At 51.7% G+C, this 16,218-nt stretch overlaps 1 protein-coding gene across 2 annotated transcripts; it reads left to right on the top strand.

The window, feature by feature from the left end:
* Positions 1 to 7,109: 7,109 nt before the first annotated feature.
* On the top strand, positions 7,110 to 15,881 carry SP9 (Sp9 transcription factor). 2 transcript variants are annotated; one of them, XR_008712443.1, is made up of 2 exons: positions 7,110 to 7,164; positions 15,689 to 15,881. XR_008712443.1 is itself a non-coding variant. In XM_055574728.1 (2 exons), the coding sequence occupies exons 1-2, from the start codon at positions 7,144 to 7,146 to the stop codon at positions 9,605 to 9,607; spliced, it is 1,446 nt and encodes a 481-aa protein (XP_055430703.1). In that variant the 3' UTR covers positions 9,608 to 10,090. The 2 variants fall into 2 exon arrangements, 1 of the variants encoding a protein (XP_055430703.1); XM_055574728.1 differs by lacking the exon at positions 15,689 to 15,881 and adding an exon at positions 8,183 to 10,090 and having other exon boundaries at positions 7,144 to 7,164.
* Positions 15,882 to 16,218: the final 337 nt, after the last annotated feature.

The following is a 16,218-nucleotide window of genomic DNA, read 5'->3' as shown; positions in this document are numbered from 1 at the left end:
GCTGCAAAAGACACAGGTGGCAACTCTCCCAGTGCCTGTAGTTTCTCTGTTTTCCCCCCTCTTCCTTCCGTGCTCCATTATCAACCCGTAATGCTTCCCATTCCACATATAGACACAGACAAAAGGATTTGTCCCAAACATCCATGGACAAGCCAGGACGGAGCCCTTTCCCGCCAAACCACTAAGGCCGGGAAATAGAGGGCGCCTGCCCAGGCTCTGGGCGCGGGAGCCCTCAAGAAGACTTGAGTGGTAAGAGCATTTAGGGGATTGGAAAAAGGGAAGGAGAAAGAAAGGGAGGAGAAAAGATGGGGAAAAGAAGAGGAGAAAGGGGGGAGGGGACCTACAGGGGCAGAGTTGAAAGTGGGGTTCGATTACGATCGCCCCTTCAGCGCCCAGGGTCTTTCCGCCTGCTGCCTCTCCCCCCATTTCAGAGCCGAGGGCGGACTGGGGGAGGGGAGATAAGACAAAGGGAATTCTCCTGTAGGAAGTGTGAAGTGCGTCTGTCCTCTCCTTGCAGGCTCTGGAAAAAACTGGCAGGAATTTCCTTGTCGTGAGAAGACGGACGAGTGTCTGCAGCACAGGAGACAACTACAAACAGACTTTGGGGCGGGAAAGAGGGCGGGAGGAGGGAGCCGGCAGGGGCCAGCTTTGATCGCCTCGGCTCTGTTGTGTATTTGCCTTCTCCAGTTTAGATTAGCTGAAATAGTCAGCTCTAGCGAGGAGTTCTGTTCCGAGGAGTTCCCCCTCCCTCCTCAGCGCCCCCTCCCCAGTGTCTTCTGCACGCGGGGAGCTGGGTCGAAGTCGCGCCTGAAACTTCAAGGGCTAATGGTTCTGTGTTCTGCCGTAATTAGGAGGCCACACAGCTCTCAACACACCGTTAAAACAAATCTGTAAGTCATCCTACCCCTCTCCCGGACAGACCCGGGGAAAGGCGGCAGCTGGGACCGCTCCCGGCTGCGTGCTCCGCGGGGGGAGTGGCGTCGCTGTGAATCCCGCCTTGGACTTTCTAAGCTCTTCCTTAGAAGAGAAAAGGGGCAAAGAATGGGCACCTCGCCATCCACCAAACGAGCCAGGCAAGCCTGTGTCTTTGCTTGAAAAGTTTTCAGAATAAATCTCTCTGGTGGTTCTAAACAGTGATGAAGAGAGGCTGGGCCTGGGTCTTCTCCAGAACAGTGAGATAATGGGAAGGATATGGAGTCGTCCTCCCCCCATCTCTTTTCTTTTCCCCACTCCGTATAAATCAGCCATATAAATCGTTTGCATTGTTTAAGGTACATTGATCAATCTAATGGCTTGTAATGGGCTCCTAATTGCCACTTGCAGAGTTCTGCAGGCTCCTGTTTGAACAGGGACAGGTTCTTGATTCCAGCAGAAGTCCACCTTAATCTTCAGACTGGTTGATTACAGACCCAGGAAGAGCACTAGGATGACCAGGCCACAGCAGCCTCAGAGCCTCAGGGGAGAGAGGAAAGGGGACTTATTAGGGATATTTGCTATCCTTTTTGTTCTTTTTTCAAATTTCACTAAGGAGCAAAACCCAGGCTGTGATTTATTTAGTTAGACAAGATGATTTTGCTTTTATCAGACAAGAAATCTTCCTTATTTGCATTCCTTGTGTCTGTGTATAATACAGCAAAGAAGTTCCTTGGATACAAACTGCTCTCAGTCATACTTCTTTTTATTTACTTATTTCTAACAGTGCAACATTAGGAATTGTGATTGGAAATCCTACGGCTGGGGGCGGGTAGGGGTAGGGGACACTTGTAGAAGAAAAGCCAAACTTTCTCCAATAGGCATATTAAGTATGCCCAAAGTCCTGTTTCATAACTTGCAGTTGTGTCTCCTCTAAACCCTGGATGAAGGAGAAGTTGGAAGTCTCCTCAAAGGCTGCCTATGAAAATGTAAAACTGAGGAAACTAATATGCTGGCAAGGAGAAGCTGATGCATGATCAGAATTCCTTGGTCTTTGGGTTTTTTAAACATATTAACTTAGGGTCTGTGTGAAAAGATTGCTTTAGTGTCTCCAAAGATGGTTCCATGAGAGTTGGCTGAGACAACAAATGTGTTCCATTTTGGTAGAAAAGTGAAGTCACTCAGTTGTGTCTGATTCTTTGCGACCCCATGGACTGTACCCCACCAGGCTCCTCCATCCATGGGATTTTTCCAGGCAAGAGTACTGAAGTGGGTTGCCATTTCCTTCTCCAGGGGATCTTCCTGACCCAGGGACCGAACCCAGGTCTCCTGCATTGTAGGCAGATGCTTTACTGTCTGAGCCACCAGGGAAGTCCAATTTTGGTAGAAATGCCCTAAAAAAGAAGAAGCCAACATTTGCTTATGTCTAAGACCCCTCTAGTAGTTGGTGATGGAGGGCGGGGGAGGTAAAACCCCAAGGCGAATAGGCCCCCCATAGTTTCCAGGTAAGGCAGTAAACAAATCTATGATGCTTGTCGAATAATCTTCCAATAATTGCAGTCATTAAAATCATCACAGTCTACAGACACCTTCCTTCCTTTGACACACCAGAGTCTTTCATTTAATTGTTCATGCATTTTTGGCTCAGATAAACAGATCAAGGCAGGCTTAAAATATATAGCCCAGATACATCTAGCAGCAGAAAATTAGTTGTGTGGCAAAGGTGTGGAGTGTCCTTAATAGACTAAGGGTTTTCAGATTCTCCAGTAGACCTTAGAGACAAAAAGGATTTGCATCTCCTCCCATCTCTAAAGAGCAGTAACACTTCTGAGGTAGAGAAAAGATGAAAGTTCCAGTGGCCTCTTGAGCCTTTCTGCCTCTTTTATTTGCAAGGGTTGGGATGGAATGAGGGTGTTATAGAACACATATTAAGTGAAAACTCAGTGGAAGTTGTGGTAGAGTTTCTCAATATTCAGTTAATTTTCTCCATCCAGTTGATCTCAAGGCTGATGCTTTTAAAAATATAGATATGTGTCCATGATAAAAGATTCCCTTCTAATTAAAAGCTGCATTTAATTGTCACCCACTATTGACAAACTCCAACTGAGGAAAAGCTTCATTGGACTCAACAACCTTACTCTGTACTGGCTTCTTCAGCCCCCGTGGTACACAAGGGCAGCTTTCCCTGTGTGGGGGTTTTTTTTGTTGTTATTTGTTTTGTTTTTAACTCGTTATTAATGTATCTCCCCAACTCCCACACCGTGCTGACCTGATAATCACTGCTGTAGTGTAGATCATGCAAATGAAAAGCATAATTAATTGTGCGTATTATTCAGAAAGGGAGCCTGGTGGCTAAGCAAATAAATAAAGGCATGCGAGAGGAGGACAGGTCAGATAAATGCCTTTTTTAGGGCTCCTCTCCTGGTCCTCTCCTCGCCCCTGGGCATCCTGGTCTGGGTGGCCGAGGCTTTGACAGCAGCCAGCAGGGCCCGGGCGAGAACCTTCTGTTCCTCCTCCCCTGACACCTCCACTCCCGCCCACATCCTCAAGTCTCCCCAACTCCACCTCACCTCACCCCACCCCATGCCCGTGCCATATATTCGCAGCTCAACTCTGCGACTGGCCAAAGCTCTTGCGAGACTGGGCAGCCACCTAATATTTCGAGTTATTCAGAAGATAACTGGTCCTCTCCCGTCTCCCGCTGCATCAAGGAGAAGCATCTTTTTTTTTTTTCTTCTCCCTGTGGCGTAGCAGCTCCAATCCTTCGGATCCGCGCTAATGACGGAATTGTTTCCCCGGCTTTGCCTCCTCAACGCAGCAACTTGAGCAGTTGCTCAGATCGAAGCTCTCGGGAGAGGCAAGATGGGGGAAACAATATTTGTTCAAAGGAAGTGAACTCTTCCCTTTAATTACCCTATTCTTCTTTATTAGGATTCTTATTGAAATTTTATTTTGCAAAAAAAAAATTATGTTGATTTAACCATAGTGTATTTACGATGTAAATATATTCCAAGATGAAAACGTCACGGATCAATTGTAAAGGACCCGGATACATAATTTTAAAAAATCAGTTTCAGTGTATATGAGGTTCTCACCCCACTTTCGCTGCTCAGTCAGATTTGTTTATGCAGAATCGACATTTAATAGTGCTAATTGCACTCCAGTTAAATTGCCCTGATTGCAGAAAGGGAAGCAATTTTCGTGCTCTCTGTCTGGGTTTGGAAGAAATTGTTTTATATTCACCTCTTTATAAAGAAGTGGAGATAAGGCACCGGGGCCTTTGCACAAATTGCACTTAGGGGCTGACTGGCAGCATTCAGGCGCTATAATAGAGCATTATTTGGCCGTTTTGAATAATGTAAAGCGTTTGCTGAAAGCTATTCTCCTGAAAATTGCTTTAACTTTTAAAAGGGTGATGATTCACTCCAAACCAGGCCTTTGTTACATTGTCATTATTTCCCCAAATGTTTTAACAGTCAGCTCAACACTTCAGCATAACACATTGATCTTTGTTTAAAAACTAGATTTTTTAGAGGAAGAAAAAAATCTGTCACACGGGGAATAAAAAAAAAACAAAACTGGACTTCTGAAAGATTTCCTTGGGCACCCCACCTTAAAGTTGAAGTGCCCAGGGCGTCTGCCTGCGATCATCTGGAAGATTTTCTAACTTTTATTGTGATCCGGTGATGTGTATCTAAAGAAATATCCGAGTGCCCACGTAGAGTCTGACAGCTGGAACTACGCTGAAAACGCAGGGAGGGGGAGGGGAGAAGAAGGGAGGAAGAGGAGAAGAGGAAGGCAACCCGGGCGCCAGGAGCCCGAGGTACCAGCGTGAATTGTTTTAAATGGTTGACTTGAAAATGTCACCAGTGCTAAGTGGCTTTTTGGATTGTCTTATTACTTTGTCAGGTTTCCTTAAAGAGAGGGTGTGTTGGGGGTGGGGGAGGAGGTGGCTGGGGGGAACCTCCGCGCTTCTCCTCCCCGGGCTGCATTGGGTGAGTAGGCAACGCCTCGCTGCCACTTAACAATCCCTCTATTAGTAAATCGACGCGAAGACTCTACGGGAAGCCGAACACCAGTCTGCTCTCCCAGGGCAGAAGTCACCTGTTGGGAAGGGCTCCCTTCCAGGCTGCTAGGATGCCGCCTCACCCCTCCACGCCGAATCCCTGGGGCTTTTCACACTCCCCCTTCCCCCTCTCCCCTGCCAATTTCTACTACAATCCCCAGGACACAAAGCTTCATTAGAGCCGCGCGGGTCTTCTCACTCTCTCTCCCTTCTCTCCTCTTTCTCTGTCGTACTTTCCTCGGCCTTTTCGCCACCTTAGACCAAAGTGGGAGGGCGGAGAGCATTTGAGCCAAGATATTCTAACGAAAAGCAAAGAAAGCAACCCATATAGTCTTCTCCACCTATGGAGTGCACCAGGATGCATGCAGGCTCCGTCTCAGGGCCAAGAGATGAGCCACGGTGGTCGCACTTTTTGGGTCAAGAGGTACTGTATGCTCCCCCTCCGCAACAACTCGTCTTTTGCACCCAAGCTATTGAGGTTCGTGGTTTAAAATGTCTTTTAGAGCAGGATGTGGGTTTTCAGGGGGAAATGTGGTACACTAAAACCAGTACCCATGTCTGTCGAGGGCAATGATATTTCTGATTCAAAAGCTGCTCCTGGCTACCCTGAAGAAAAAGGGGAGACCCAGAAAGAAGAAAAACACCTCAGCGACTAAGGGGTTCCAGAAGCGTAGTTAGTTGTCTGTCTGAGGACGTGTCTTATCACACGACAGGATCCGAAGAGGACTTTAAGATGCTTCCAGCTTGCAAAATGTGGAGGCGCCCACGTGTGGCCTCGTCCCTGGTACTCATGGACAGAGGTCCGGGGGAGAAGCTCCCTGAGCACGTCCAGGAAAGCAGGGAGCTAGGGGCGAGCCCACCCCTCAAACCGGAGTCCTTGTCCTTCAGAGGAGCCTCTAGGCCCAGGCAGCCTGGAGTGTGAGTGGGTTGGAGCTGGGGCAAGAAACTCGATTCTGGGCTGAAACGTGACATGCAAATCTTCACCGGGTTAAACAAACAGCCGAGCAAGCTGCAGCTTCAGCGGGGGTGGCGGTGGGGGCGGACGCGGCTCGCGCCGATCTCTGTTTCCAAAGTCGTTGCATTGTGAAAATAAGCGGCTTCGTGCAGCGTGTTGTATGGGCTGATGTCTCCCACCCCCACGCCAGCCCCCAGCGAAACCCGGCAGATAATCAGCACGTCCCACTGTTTAGTCATATTTGACAACTGGGTTAACCTGGTATCTAGGCACTGGCAAACGGTACAAAGGGTGCCCTCAATTACCACTTGAAGCTTCGGGTGTGAGTGGCACTTGTATTACCCATTGGGTCAGAGGCCAGAGCGACAATTAGGAAGTCACATAGACCGCTAGGGTCCCAAGTCTGTGGGTGTAGACCTGGACGAAGAGGCCTATTTCTCTCCTTTCGGAGGAGCCGTCCCTTCACCCCTTCTCCTCAATGTGACTCTGAGAGTAAAACTGAATCCAGTGGGAATCTGGAACCAGGTAGACAAGTGACAATGATACAATCGCGAGCGAGAATGAAGGATTCCAGCTGAAGTTGTGCTCCGCAGGCGAGAGCCTGGATACACAAAGTGAGCGTTGACATTTTCATCTCTACTTGGGCCTTGCTCATGTGGCCTCCGCCTCTGCGCCCCCTCCCCTCCTGTCTCCTTTCCCACAAGTGGAGAGTCGAGGACTGTCAGTCCTAACTTGTATCTTCTCAGGGAGGTCGCGGGGTGGGGGGGGGGGGCGGTGGGGGGGGGGGCGTGGGGAAGCTTGTGACTCGGTCTCAACGATACTTAAACCTGGCTTGGTGAGTGTGTGTAAATTTTTAATTGCGCTGTAATTTCTTCAGTCCCTAGTCGGCGACCGCCCCCGCCCCCCACCCAGCTAGCCGCAGTGACTGGCACGCGCCGGGAGCCCGGGCTTGGGCCCCTCGGCGCGTCTGATTGGCTGCTGGGCAGCTCCCGTCTGCTCTGCCTGCGCCCTCATTGGGTAAGAAGCGCAGCCAGCGGCACTTCAAAGCGGGTGCTCCTCGCACTTAGGCTGAGTTTAGCCGGCGGGAGCCCGGAGTCCGCTCGGCGCGAGCGCGGGGACACGGGAGCCGCGCGGAACCTGAATAGTTTTACCGAGCAGCCGCCAGGCTCAGCCTCGCTCCAGGCCCCGCCACGCCACCCAGGGACCTGCTATGGCCACGTCTATACTTGGGGTAAGTCGAAAGTGCGGTATTTGCTTGTTTTAACAGGAGTAATTTTTCGTTATGGCTTCTCCAGGTCGGCGGCTCTGGAGAAACTGTTGCTGCCCGACTGCAGCCTCAGCTTCTTTGAGCACTTTCCACATTTCTGGGATTGATTCTTTCCAAATTATTGGAACCCAGGAGGTGCCTTTGAAAGAAAAGGATTTGTTAAGCAAGTCCTTTCAATATTCGGTTTTAGAGGTTCCTTTTTTCCCCCCGCGTGATTTATATCCCATCCCCCCCCGCCCCCCCCCCCCCGGTTAGGGGATTGTTGCAATTACGCGACAGCGGTGTTTCCAGAAAACAGTCTTAATCGTTCTGCAGACCATGTAGTCACATTAACATTTACACTTCTGCGGCTTCCTAGTTCGTCTATGACTGAAATCCATCGCGGGGGTCACTTCTGCTCGGATTCTTGTCTTCCTCTGTGTGTGTGTGTGTGTATGTAAACATTTAAAACGTTTTCTATTAAAAAGAATCAAGTCGTAGTCACCCTTGGGAGGAGTGCCCCAAGCTTCCCCCACCCTCGGTCGCTGTTTCGGCCGCCTCTGCCCTCACCTGGTGTTTGTTGCCGATGTGGTTACCTCCGCGCTTCATCCCGAAGGGCTACTTGGGGGCTTCTTTGAGAGGAGCAGGCTTGTGGCGAGCGGAAGGCGAGCGACTTGAGTCCAGTTTGGGGCAGGATATGCAGCGACTGAGGCGGGGAGAACCGACACATCTTTGATTTGTAGCCCCACCGAAGAACAACTTTACAGCTCCGGGACCCTGTCTCTTGGGATTCCCTCTGCCCCGCGTGGGGCGCGGCGGGGCGCGGCGCATCCTCCGCGAGCTCACCGGGAGGAGGCGCGAGTTGGGGGGCCACGACCTCCCGCCCCCCGCCTCGGGACCAGCGGCTGGGGGACGGGGCTGCTCACGGGTGCACTTTGTGTCTTCCTCCCACTTGTTCCTGCCCTCCTCCTCCTTGCTCCCTCCCTCACCCCACCCACTCTAGGAAGAGCCGCGCTTCGGAACGACCCCGTTGGCCATGCTGGCGGCGACCTGTAACAAGATCGGCAACACGAGCCCGCTGACGACGCTGCCGGAGTCGAGCGCCTTTGCCAAGGGCGGCTTCCATCCCTGGAAGCGCTCCTCGTCCAGCTGCAACCTCGGGTCCAGCCTCTCGGGCTTCGCAGTGGCCACCGGCGGCCGCGGCTCGGGCGGCCTGGCGGGAGGCTCGGGCGCAGCCAACAGCGCCTTCTGCTTGGCCTCCACGTCCCCTACGTCGTCCGCTTTCAGCAGCGACTACGGCGGCCTCTTCTCCAACTCAGCGGCGGCCGCGGCGGCAGCGGCCGGGGTGTCCCCGCAGGAGGCGGGCGGCCAATCGGCCTTCATCTCCAAGGTGCACACGACGGCAGCCGACGGCCTGTACCCGCGCGTGGGCATGGCGCACCCGTACGAGTCGTGGTACAAGTCAGGCTTCCACTCGACGCTGGCGGCGGGCGAGGTGACCAACGGCGCTGCGTCGTCGTGGTGGGACGTGCACAGCAGCCCGGGCTCGTGGCTGGAGGTGCAGAACCCCGCTGGGGGGCTCCAGAGCTCGCTGCACTCGGGCGCCCCCCAAGCCTCGCTGCACTCGCAGCTCGGCACCTACAACCCCGACTTCAGCTCGCTCACGCACTCGGCCTTCAGCTCCACGGGCCTCGGCTCCTCGGCCGCCGCCGCCTCGCACTTGCTCTCCACCAGCCAGCACCTGCTGGCCCAGGACGGCTTCAAGCCGGTGCTGCCCTCCTACTCGGACTCCAGCGCCGCAGTGGCGGCCGCCGCAGCCAGCGCCATGATCTCGGGCGCCGCGGCCGCCGCCGCCGGGGGGAGCTCGGCGCGCTCGGCCCGCCGCTACTCCGGCCGCGCCACCTGCGACTGCCCCAACTGCCAGGAGGCGGAGCGGCTGGGCCCGGCCGGGGCGAGCCTGCGGCGCAAGGGCCTGCACAGCTGCCACATCCCGGGCTGCGGCAAAGTGTACGGCAAGACGTCGCACCTGAAGGCGCACCTGCGCTGGCACACGGGAGAGCGGCCCTTCGTGTGCAACTGGCTCTTCTGCGGCAAGCGCTTCACGCGCTCGGACGAGCTGCAGCGGCACCTGCGGACTCACACGGGCGAGAAGCGCTTCGCCTGTCCAGTGTGCAACAAGCGCTTCATGCGCAGCGACCACCTGAGCAAACACATTAAGACGCACAACGGGGGCGGCGGGGGCAAAAAGGGCAGCGACAGTGACACGGACGCCAGCAACCTGGAGACACCCCGCTCCGAGTCCCCTGACCTCATCCTGCACGACTCCGGCGTCAGTGCGGCCCGGGCGGCTGCGGCGGCGGCGGCGGCGGCTGCGGCGGCAGCCTCGGCGGGAGGCAAGGAAGCCGCGTCTGGCCCCAACGACTCTTAGAGATCCGGAGAGAGGCGCGAGGAAGCGAGCGAGCGAGTAGACAACGAAAGCGAGCGAGAGGTTCGGAGGGCAAACGACCGGGGGATGGACGGGCGGGGGCTCCAGGGCCGCCCCCGGGCCGGCGCGAGGTGATGCGGCACTCGGCTCGCGGACCGCCGCTCGCCGGCCAAGCCAGGAGCTCCCCTCTGCTGCCCGAGCCCAGACGAGAATCGAACGCGTGTTCCAGGAACAAAAGCGAACCAACTTGCGACACAAACACTTTAAAAAACTACACACACACACACACACACACACACACGCCGGAGACCTACAACCACAAGCACGCACACTCAAGCGTGCACACACACACTAACACACCACTCGCACAAACTTATCGAGCGAAAAGCAATACATAGAAACGTTCCCTCCTCCCCCCACCGCCCACCCGGTTCCTCCACCCTTCTCTTTCCTTTTCTCCAAAAACAAGTCACCACCCTGCAAAGGACTGTCAGAACATTTGAGAACAAACGGGACCTATAAAAACAGACCCTTTGCGTGGATTATATTATATATAAAATGCTCCAAGTCCTGCTTGATATCTACTTACAGTGAAACTTTTTTTTTCCTATAAAAGGAAGCATCAAAAAGGCTGAAGGTGAGAAATTAAACTGGAAGTCCTAGTGACAGTTTCTCTGTATTTCATAACATCTGTAAAAATAGGGTTCAAAAGATTGTGTTCTCTTTTATTTTCTTGTAAGTGTTCATTCGAATAGAGTTGTTTTTTTTTTTTTTTTTGGTGAATTCCTGAAATTCAGGGAGGTTTTTTTTTTTTTTTTCTGATGCACTTTGTGAGAGTCAGTATATATGTAAAAGATATTTAAAATGTTGAGTTATCATTTCACTCACAAACACGTAAGTTAAGGTCATCTAAAGAAATTAAATGCGTTTATCTGTATGAAGAAAATCTTGACACCATATTTTCATTTTGGTATTATTAAAGGACTCTGAACAATACACTTTCTTTTTTTTTTAAATCCTGTTACACACACACACCCCCGCCCCCCACCAGTAACCTTTACATGGCTCGACCTTTTTTGATGGGAAAAATTCCCTTAATGTTAGTCTTAGGTAATGTAAGGTTTATGTGAGTTATAAAAAGCCATAATACACATATGTTTTTGCAAAGTCAAAATTATTTATTTGTATATTAACAGCATAAATTAAATGGGGTTATAAGGTGTAGTTGTATTACTTAAGGAGAGAGCTCTCAAAAGGTGACATTTTAAAACTCTGGAACCCCTTCGAAAAAGCAAAGGTCCTTGGCAGTTTTAACTGGGGAGATGCCTACCCCTGCTAGAGAGGTCAGACAAAACTCCAGTGGGTTTGTTTGTTTTTAAAAAGCGATTTAGAAACAATGAGTGAAAGGAAAAAGCTTTTAGAAAGAAGTCTTTTACCTCCCAAGACCCTCTACGGTTGGGAGGTGACTCAAGGGAATAAATCGCTAGAGTCAATACCCCGGAAAAGACATTTCATGCCTAAATGAAAATCTTGTTAAATGTTATTAATTTTGACTTAGAGCACACAGCAGCCCCCTGTGCCTTGTATTCCCTTATTAGGGATTCATGTCTTATCAAATATCTAATTAATCTCCTAGACATCATTTGTTCTGGCCAACTTTATCTCAGCTGGTCCACGGGGAAAACTCCAAATATTCTCTGTGACAAAGCTCCCTTGAAGATCTTTTTAATTGTCTAAATTAACTGCACCAAATTTGCATGTCAAACGGTAAAGGGCAACCTGAGATAAAATGTAAACGTTTTAAAAGCCCCCAAACTAAGCACTTGATTTGATAACTAGGCTTTTTAATGTTATGGAAGACAACTGCTCCTTTCCTTTTCAAAGACGGCTGATCTATGCAAATAGTGAATTGGAAATGCCTAGGTCCCCGCGCCGTCAAATGGCCCTCGCAGGTTATTTGAATATCAGTGGCGCTGCTTCTGAAAAGGTTCAAGGATGCTCTCTGACTTCTTTGTGATTACTCAGTGCGGCGTCTTATTCTGAAGAAAAAAAAACTCAGGAATAATTAAAGGCTGGGATCAGGCCTGGGAACACATTTGGGACAGGAATCTCATTTAGACAGTCTCTTTCAAAATAAGGCACAGTTAAATTGACCAGAAGGCAATTATTGAAATGAAAATTATTTTCATTCTCTTTGTCTTCTGACCACCAACTTAACAGCCCCGATTTAAAAGAGAGGGAGAAACGAAAAGAAAATTGGTAAATGTAATAATTTCGCAATTCGAAAAAATGTTAATTTAGAAAATGAAGTACATATTTACAGAATAAAAGTATATCTAAAAGGCTCCCCTCACAATAGAAAATACAAGCAAAGTCAGCCTCAGTGTGAGGGGGCAGTGTGGGGATTTAAAAAAATTATTGTCTTGGGAACTTGAATGAATGTTTTGATTTTTATAGAGGAGAAAAAAATAAACTGTTGTTATTAAGTCAACAAAATTTTTCTCTCAAACTGCAGTGAAAAGCCAAGTAGCAAAGTAGCGATAAAACGTACAGCGAAGGTCCGCAGCCGGGCGTTTGCAGAGTCTGGGGCTGGGTGGCTTCCCGCTCCCCCTTCTTGCGTCCCCGAAACCTCGGCTGGCCGGCTCTTCCTCGAGTGTTTCTTTTCTTTGGCCATTTTCTCTTCTGGCTCAAATTATCACCGGGCCCCCCAGCCTACACTCCGCGCGCCCTCTCGTCCAGGCCTGGCCTGGAGAAGCTGGCCAGGGCTATGTTCACTCTAGGGGCTTGGGGCCGAGGCGCTGGAGGTCGAGAGCGTGCCTGGCGTGTTTAGGGGGCTGAGGGTAGGCGGCGCGGAGGTGAGGGTGTGGTGGGGTCTCCCGGGGAATAAGGGCGCCCGGGCGTCTGCCCCGGGCAGCTTTGTTTCTCATGGATAATAAAGGCAGATCAAAGGGCCTGGCCGTGCAGGTCCCGCTCGCCTCGCGGCTCCCTCCGCAGCCCAGTGATCAAGGCCTCTGCGCGCTGCCTGTGCCCCGCGGGTCAGCGGACGTCCATCACCGCGGCTTCCCAGAACGGCGGGCTGCGGTCGGGCGTGAGCGTCCAGCCGGGAGAGCAGAGCTCGCGGGACCTGCACGCGGAGGGAGAGGGCCCTGCCCCCAGCCGAAACTAGCAGGCAAGGGAGACTCCCGCCCTCTTCCCCAACCTCCAGCCCCAGGGGGGCCTGGGGGCGCGGGAATACCTTGACTGGAGCAGGCGGCGACCCGCTGGGCCCTAGCAAATTGGGGAAGGCGTGCGTGGGAGGAGAGAGCCCAGGAACTCCGAGACGATTTCGGTCTCCACCCGAGGTGGGGCCGCGTCTCCCCAGGGCCACCTCGGGGCTCCTGGGCCCGGCCCGCTCTGGTTCGAGCGCAAGCGAGGGCCGCTGCTCGGAGGCTGGTGTAGGGTTGGGGGCGCAGACAGGGGCCCTGAGTTCTCTCAGTCCCGGGTGAGAGGAAATTTGATTTCGTTTCAGCCGGTGTCTCCAAGTATTTCCTGCGCTGTAGCTTCTCTTCCTGCGCAGGAGAGGAACGAAGACCAAGTTTTCCTCGGCCCTTCTCTCTGCCAGCCGCAATCCACACCGCCCCTCCGCGTTCTGACTTTTCTGGCTTTATTTACATTTTTTTTTAACCCTTGGAGTGAATCGAATTCCACCTGATGTGGGGGAGGGGGTGTGGAGAAAGAACGAAAAAAAGAAAGAGAAAGATTTTTCTCTCCTTCAGGAGGGAAAACATTATTTTGACGCGATTAGATGGTGCACCTGAGCGGCTTGTCTGGACATTCCGTCAAATCGTTATAAGTCGTGTAAAATTGAATTTCTTTTTATTCAGATGGAAACTTTATTTATTTTAACTCTAATCTTATTTGCATCTATTATCTGTATTCGCCAAGGCTCTCTCCCACTACAAAAATGCAGATGAAGTAAATCTTACATAAATCCCGCCCATTTGTGTAATTGGTATACTAAGTGTTTATTTTAAGTGAGAATAATTTAGCTACAAATTTTCTTAAGGAATAACATTCTTAACACATTAAAAAAACTGAAAACTCTGATTTGCTTTTATGCTTGACAGTCGCTCTTGATTCCTTTAAGAGGGGCTTGGCGAGTGCGGCTCTCTGGCGCCATCTAGAGCTCGGGTTCGGGAAGGCCGCACTATGCGCCCTCGCTCGCCGCTTCGAGAGCGGGGAGTCGGCGTTTGCAGCGAGCTGCAACAACCGAGCGAATCCAGCAAAGAAAAGCGAGTTTTTGTCTTCCGGGGAAGACAAACCCCGCTGCTGGGGAGCACTGCTTAGTAACGGCCGGTATTATTGCTCCCAGGCAAGGAAGTTTTTTCTGAGATGTGCTAACTGAAAATCCAAACAAATAAAATAACGCCCTGCTTGGCCCTAGTCTTAGAATTGGCGTATTTAACATTTCTTTCAAGGCAATTTCAGGGTCTTCCAACTTGGAGTTGAGCACGCTGGGCGCTGTCGGCTGCGATTTGGAGCCGGCATGGGGACCAGGCCGTGGGCGCAGCGCCCCCGCGCTCTTCGCCCAACGACCCTGGCCTGGACCGACCAAACCAAGCTGATTAAAGCACGCAAGCAGATCGTCCCATGTCCCGAGACCCCCTATGAAGGGGAGAGAAGCGAGGGACCCGCACCTTCTCCAGCCCGGACCCGGGTATGGCCGAAGCAGTCTCCTGCCTCGCCTCTGTCTTCCAGGCGCCGTCCCGCCGGAGTCGAGTGCTGGGGGCTACTGGGTAGGCCGGGACCCGGCGGGGCGGTCAGGGTCTCCGAGGGCTGCCAGAAGTCCTGAAACCCCTCCTCCCAGCTCCTTGCGAAGGGTCTGCCCTGCCCGCCGGCGCGAACTGATCCCCTTTGCCCCCGCCTTTTCCCTTGGAAACCCAAATCTAAAATCGGATAACACTTGGGGGCGTTGACCAATTTTCTCTCCACTCTGCGTCTCGCCGTCCTCCCGCCGCCCCTTTCCCTCCTCTTCCTAGTCCACTACCCCACCCCTCGTCTTCAGACGTTGTGCAATGGCTTCTTCCCCTCCTTTCTTGTCCCCCAACCCTCCCCGCACGTTTATTGTATTTTAATCTTAAAAGCTACACCTCCAAATCCGGCACCCAAGGCCGCAGAGGCGCCGGAGCCCGCAGCAGATAAAGCCGGCGGAGGCGACGGGGCGCCGGGCTCCCTGATCTCGCGCCAGGGAAACGCCGTGCGTTTCCCGGAACTCTCAGCCACCTTTGCAGCGGGTAACTCGGCTGGGTTTGTATTTGCTGTTTTAATACAAATCCCGCCGCACTGCCTATTTCAAAGATGTGCTAATTACTACTTGGATAGCAGGGCGCAAAGTCCTTGTCCATTTCCAAGTACAAAGTAGGTTGCTAGAAAATTTGAAATTGCCTTTCAGCCTAAAGCTGCCTTACCTGAATGTCATAATTACAGTAATTATGTACATCCAAATTACATGCTAATTAAATTAGAATCAAATCGTTCTAAATCGAAATCAAATGAGGTAGTGAAGAATTAATCAATGACAACATAAATAGAGAGCTTCCTTCAGAGATATTTATTGTAACGATCCAAGGAGGAATTTGATCTGAAAAAGTCACCTGTTTATTTACTTTCAAATTAGTAATCAGTTATTATCCCTTCTCCATAATTTTAACCGTTCAGTGTTATTTACCCCCACCCTTTCCAGACGCTGGAGTTTATAGAAATATGTATGAGGTAAATACATACAGACATGCCTACCCTATATGTTATTGATATAAATATATACAGTGTGTTTGCAACTCCAGTTAAGGGAAGGTTTCAGCAAGTCCATGGAAACATGTTCCTCTAGGGCCTGTTCTCAGGGACCCGGGAAAGCAAAGCAAGGCTTTAGATTTTCCAAGATCCTTACACTCTCTTCCTTTAGAATTCATACCAGGGATTTTACATTGTTTTGCAAACATCCAACCATTTCTGGGTGATATATTTATTTTAAAAATGCAGACTGACAAGTCCCCTCTCCACCCCCCAGCCCCCGCCCCGCAACCCTGATCTGTTTTCTGCTTGCAGATTGCTGGCGAGAGTCAACATTTTCATTTTTGCCCCGGGAGCGAGAGATTAGCATCAGCGTCCTAAAGCGCCCTCTTCACCTGTGGAGCCCGAGAGACGAGATACTCGCTCGCTTTCCTAACTAGCGAAGTCCACCCTCCGACCTGCAGAGGAGAAACGCGCGGGAGGCCGGGCGAGCTTAGGCAGGAACTGGCAGGCGAGGGCGCGTGGCGGCCCTGGCGCGCTGGTCCCCAGGGCGCAGCTCCTCTGGCCCACAGCCTGGAATTTCTTGAGTGGGCCACCGGTGGGGTCGGGGATGGGAAGGAGGACCGGTGCTGCGAGTTAGCCCGCATCCTTTCCTGTTACACTTCGTCGGTGGGTAGTCCAGCGGCCTCCTCGCTTATTCTAGGAGGGAGATGGGCCCCTAATAATCAGGCTTTCATCTGGGTTTGAGGTACGTTCAGAAGGTTGCCAGACGCGTGTCTAGGAAAGCATCACAGTGCGCAGGGGTGGTGTTGCCTCTGGGGATGTGAAGAGCAAGCCAGCCCGGG

The sequence above is a fragment of the Bubalus kerabau genome, chromosome 3 (assembly GCF_029407905.1).
Source record: "Bubalus kerabau isolate K-KA32 ecotype Philippines breed swamp buffalo chromosome 3, PCC_UOA_SB_1v2, whole genome shotgun sequence".
NCBI lineage: Eukaryota > Metazoa > Chordata > Mammalia > Artiodactyla > Bovidae > Bubalus > Bubalus kerabau.
This window is presented reverse-complemented; position numbering and strand designations above follow the sequence as displayed.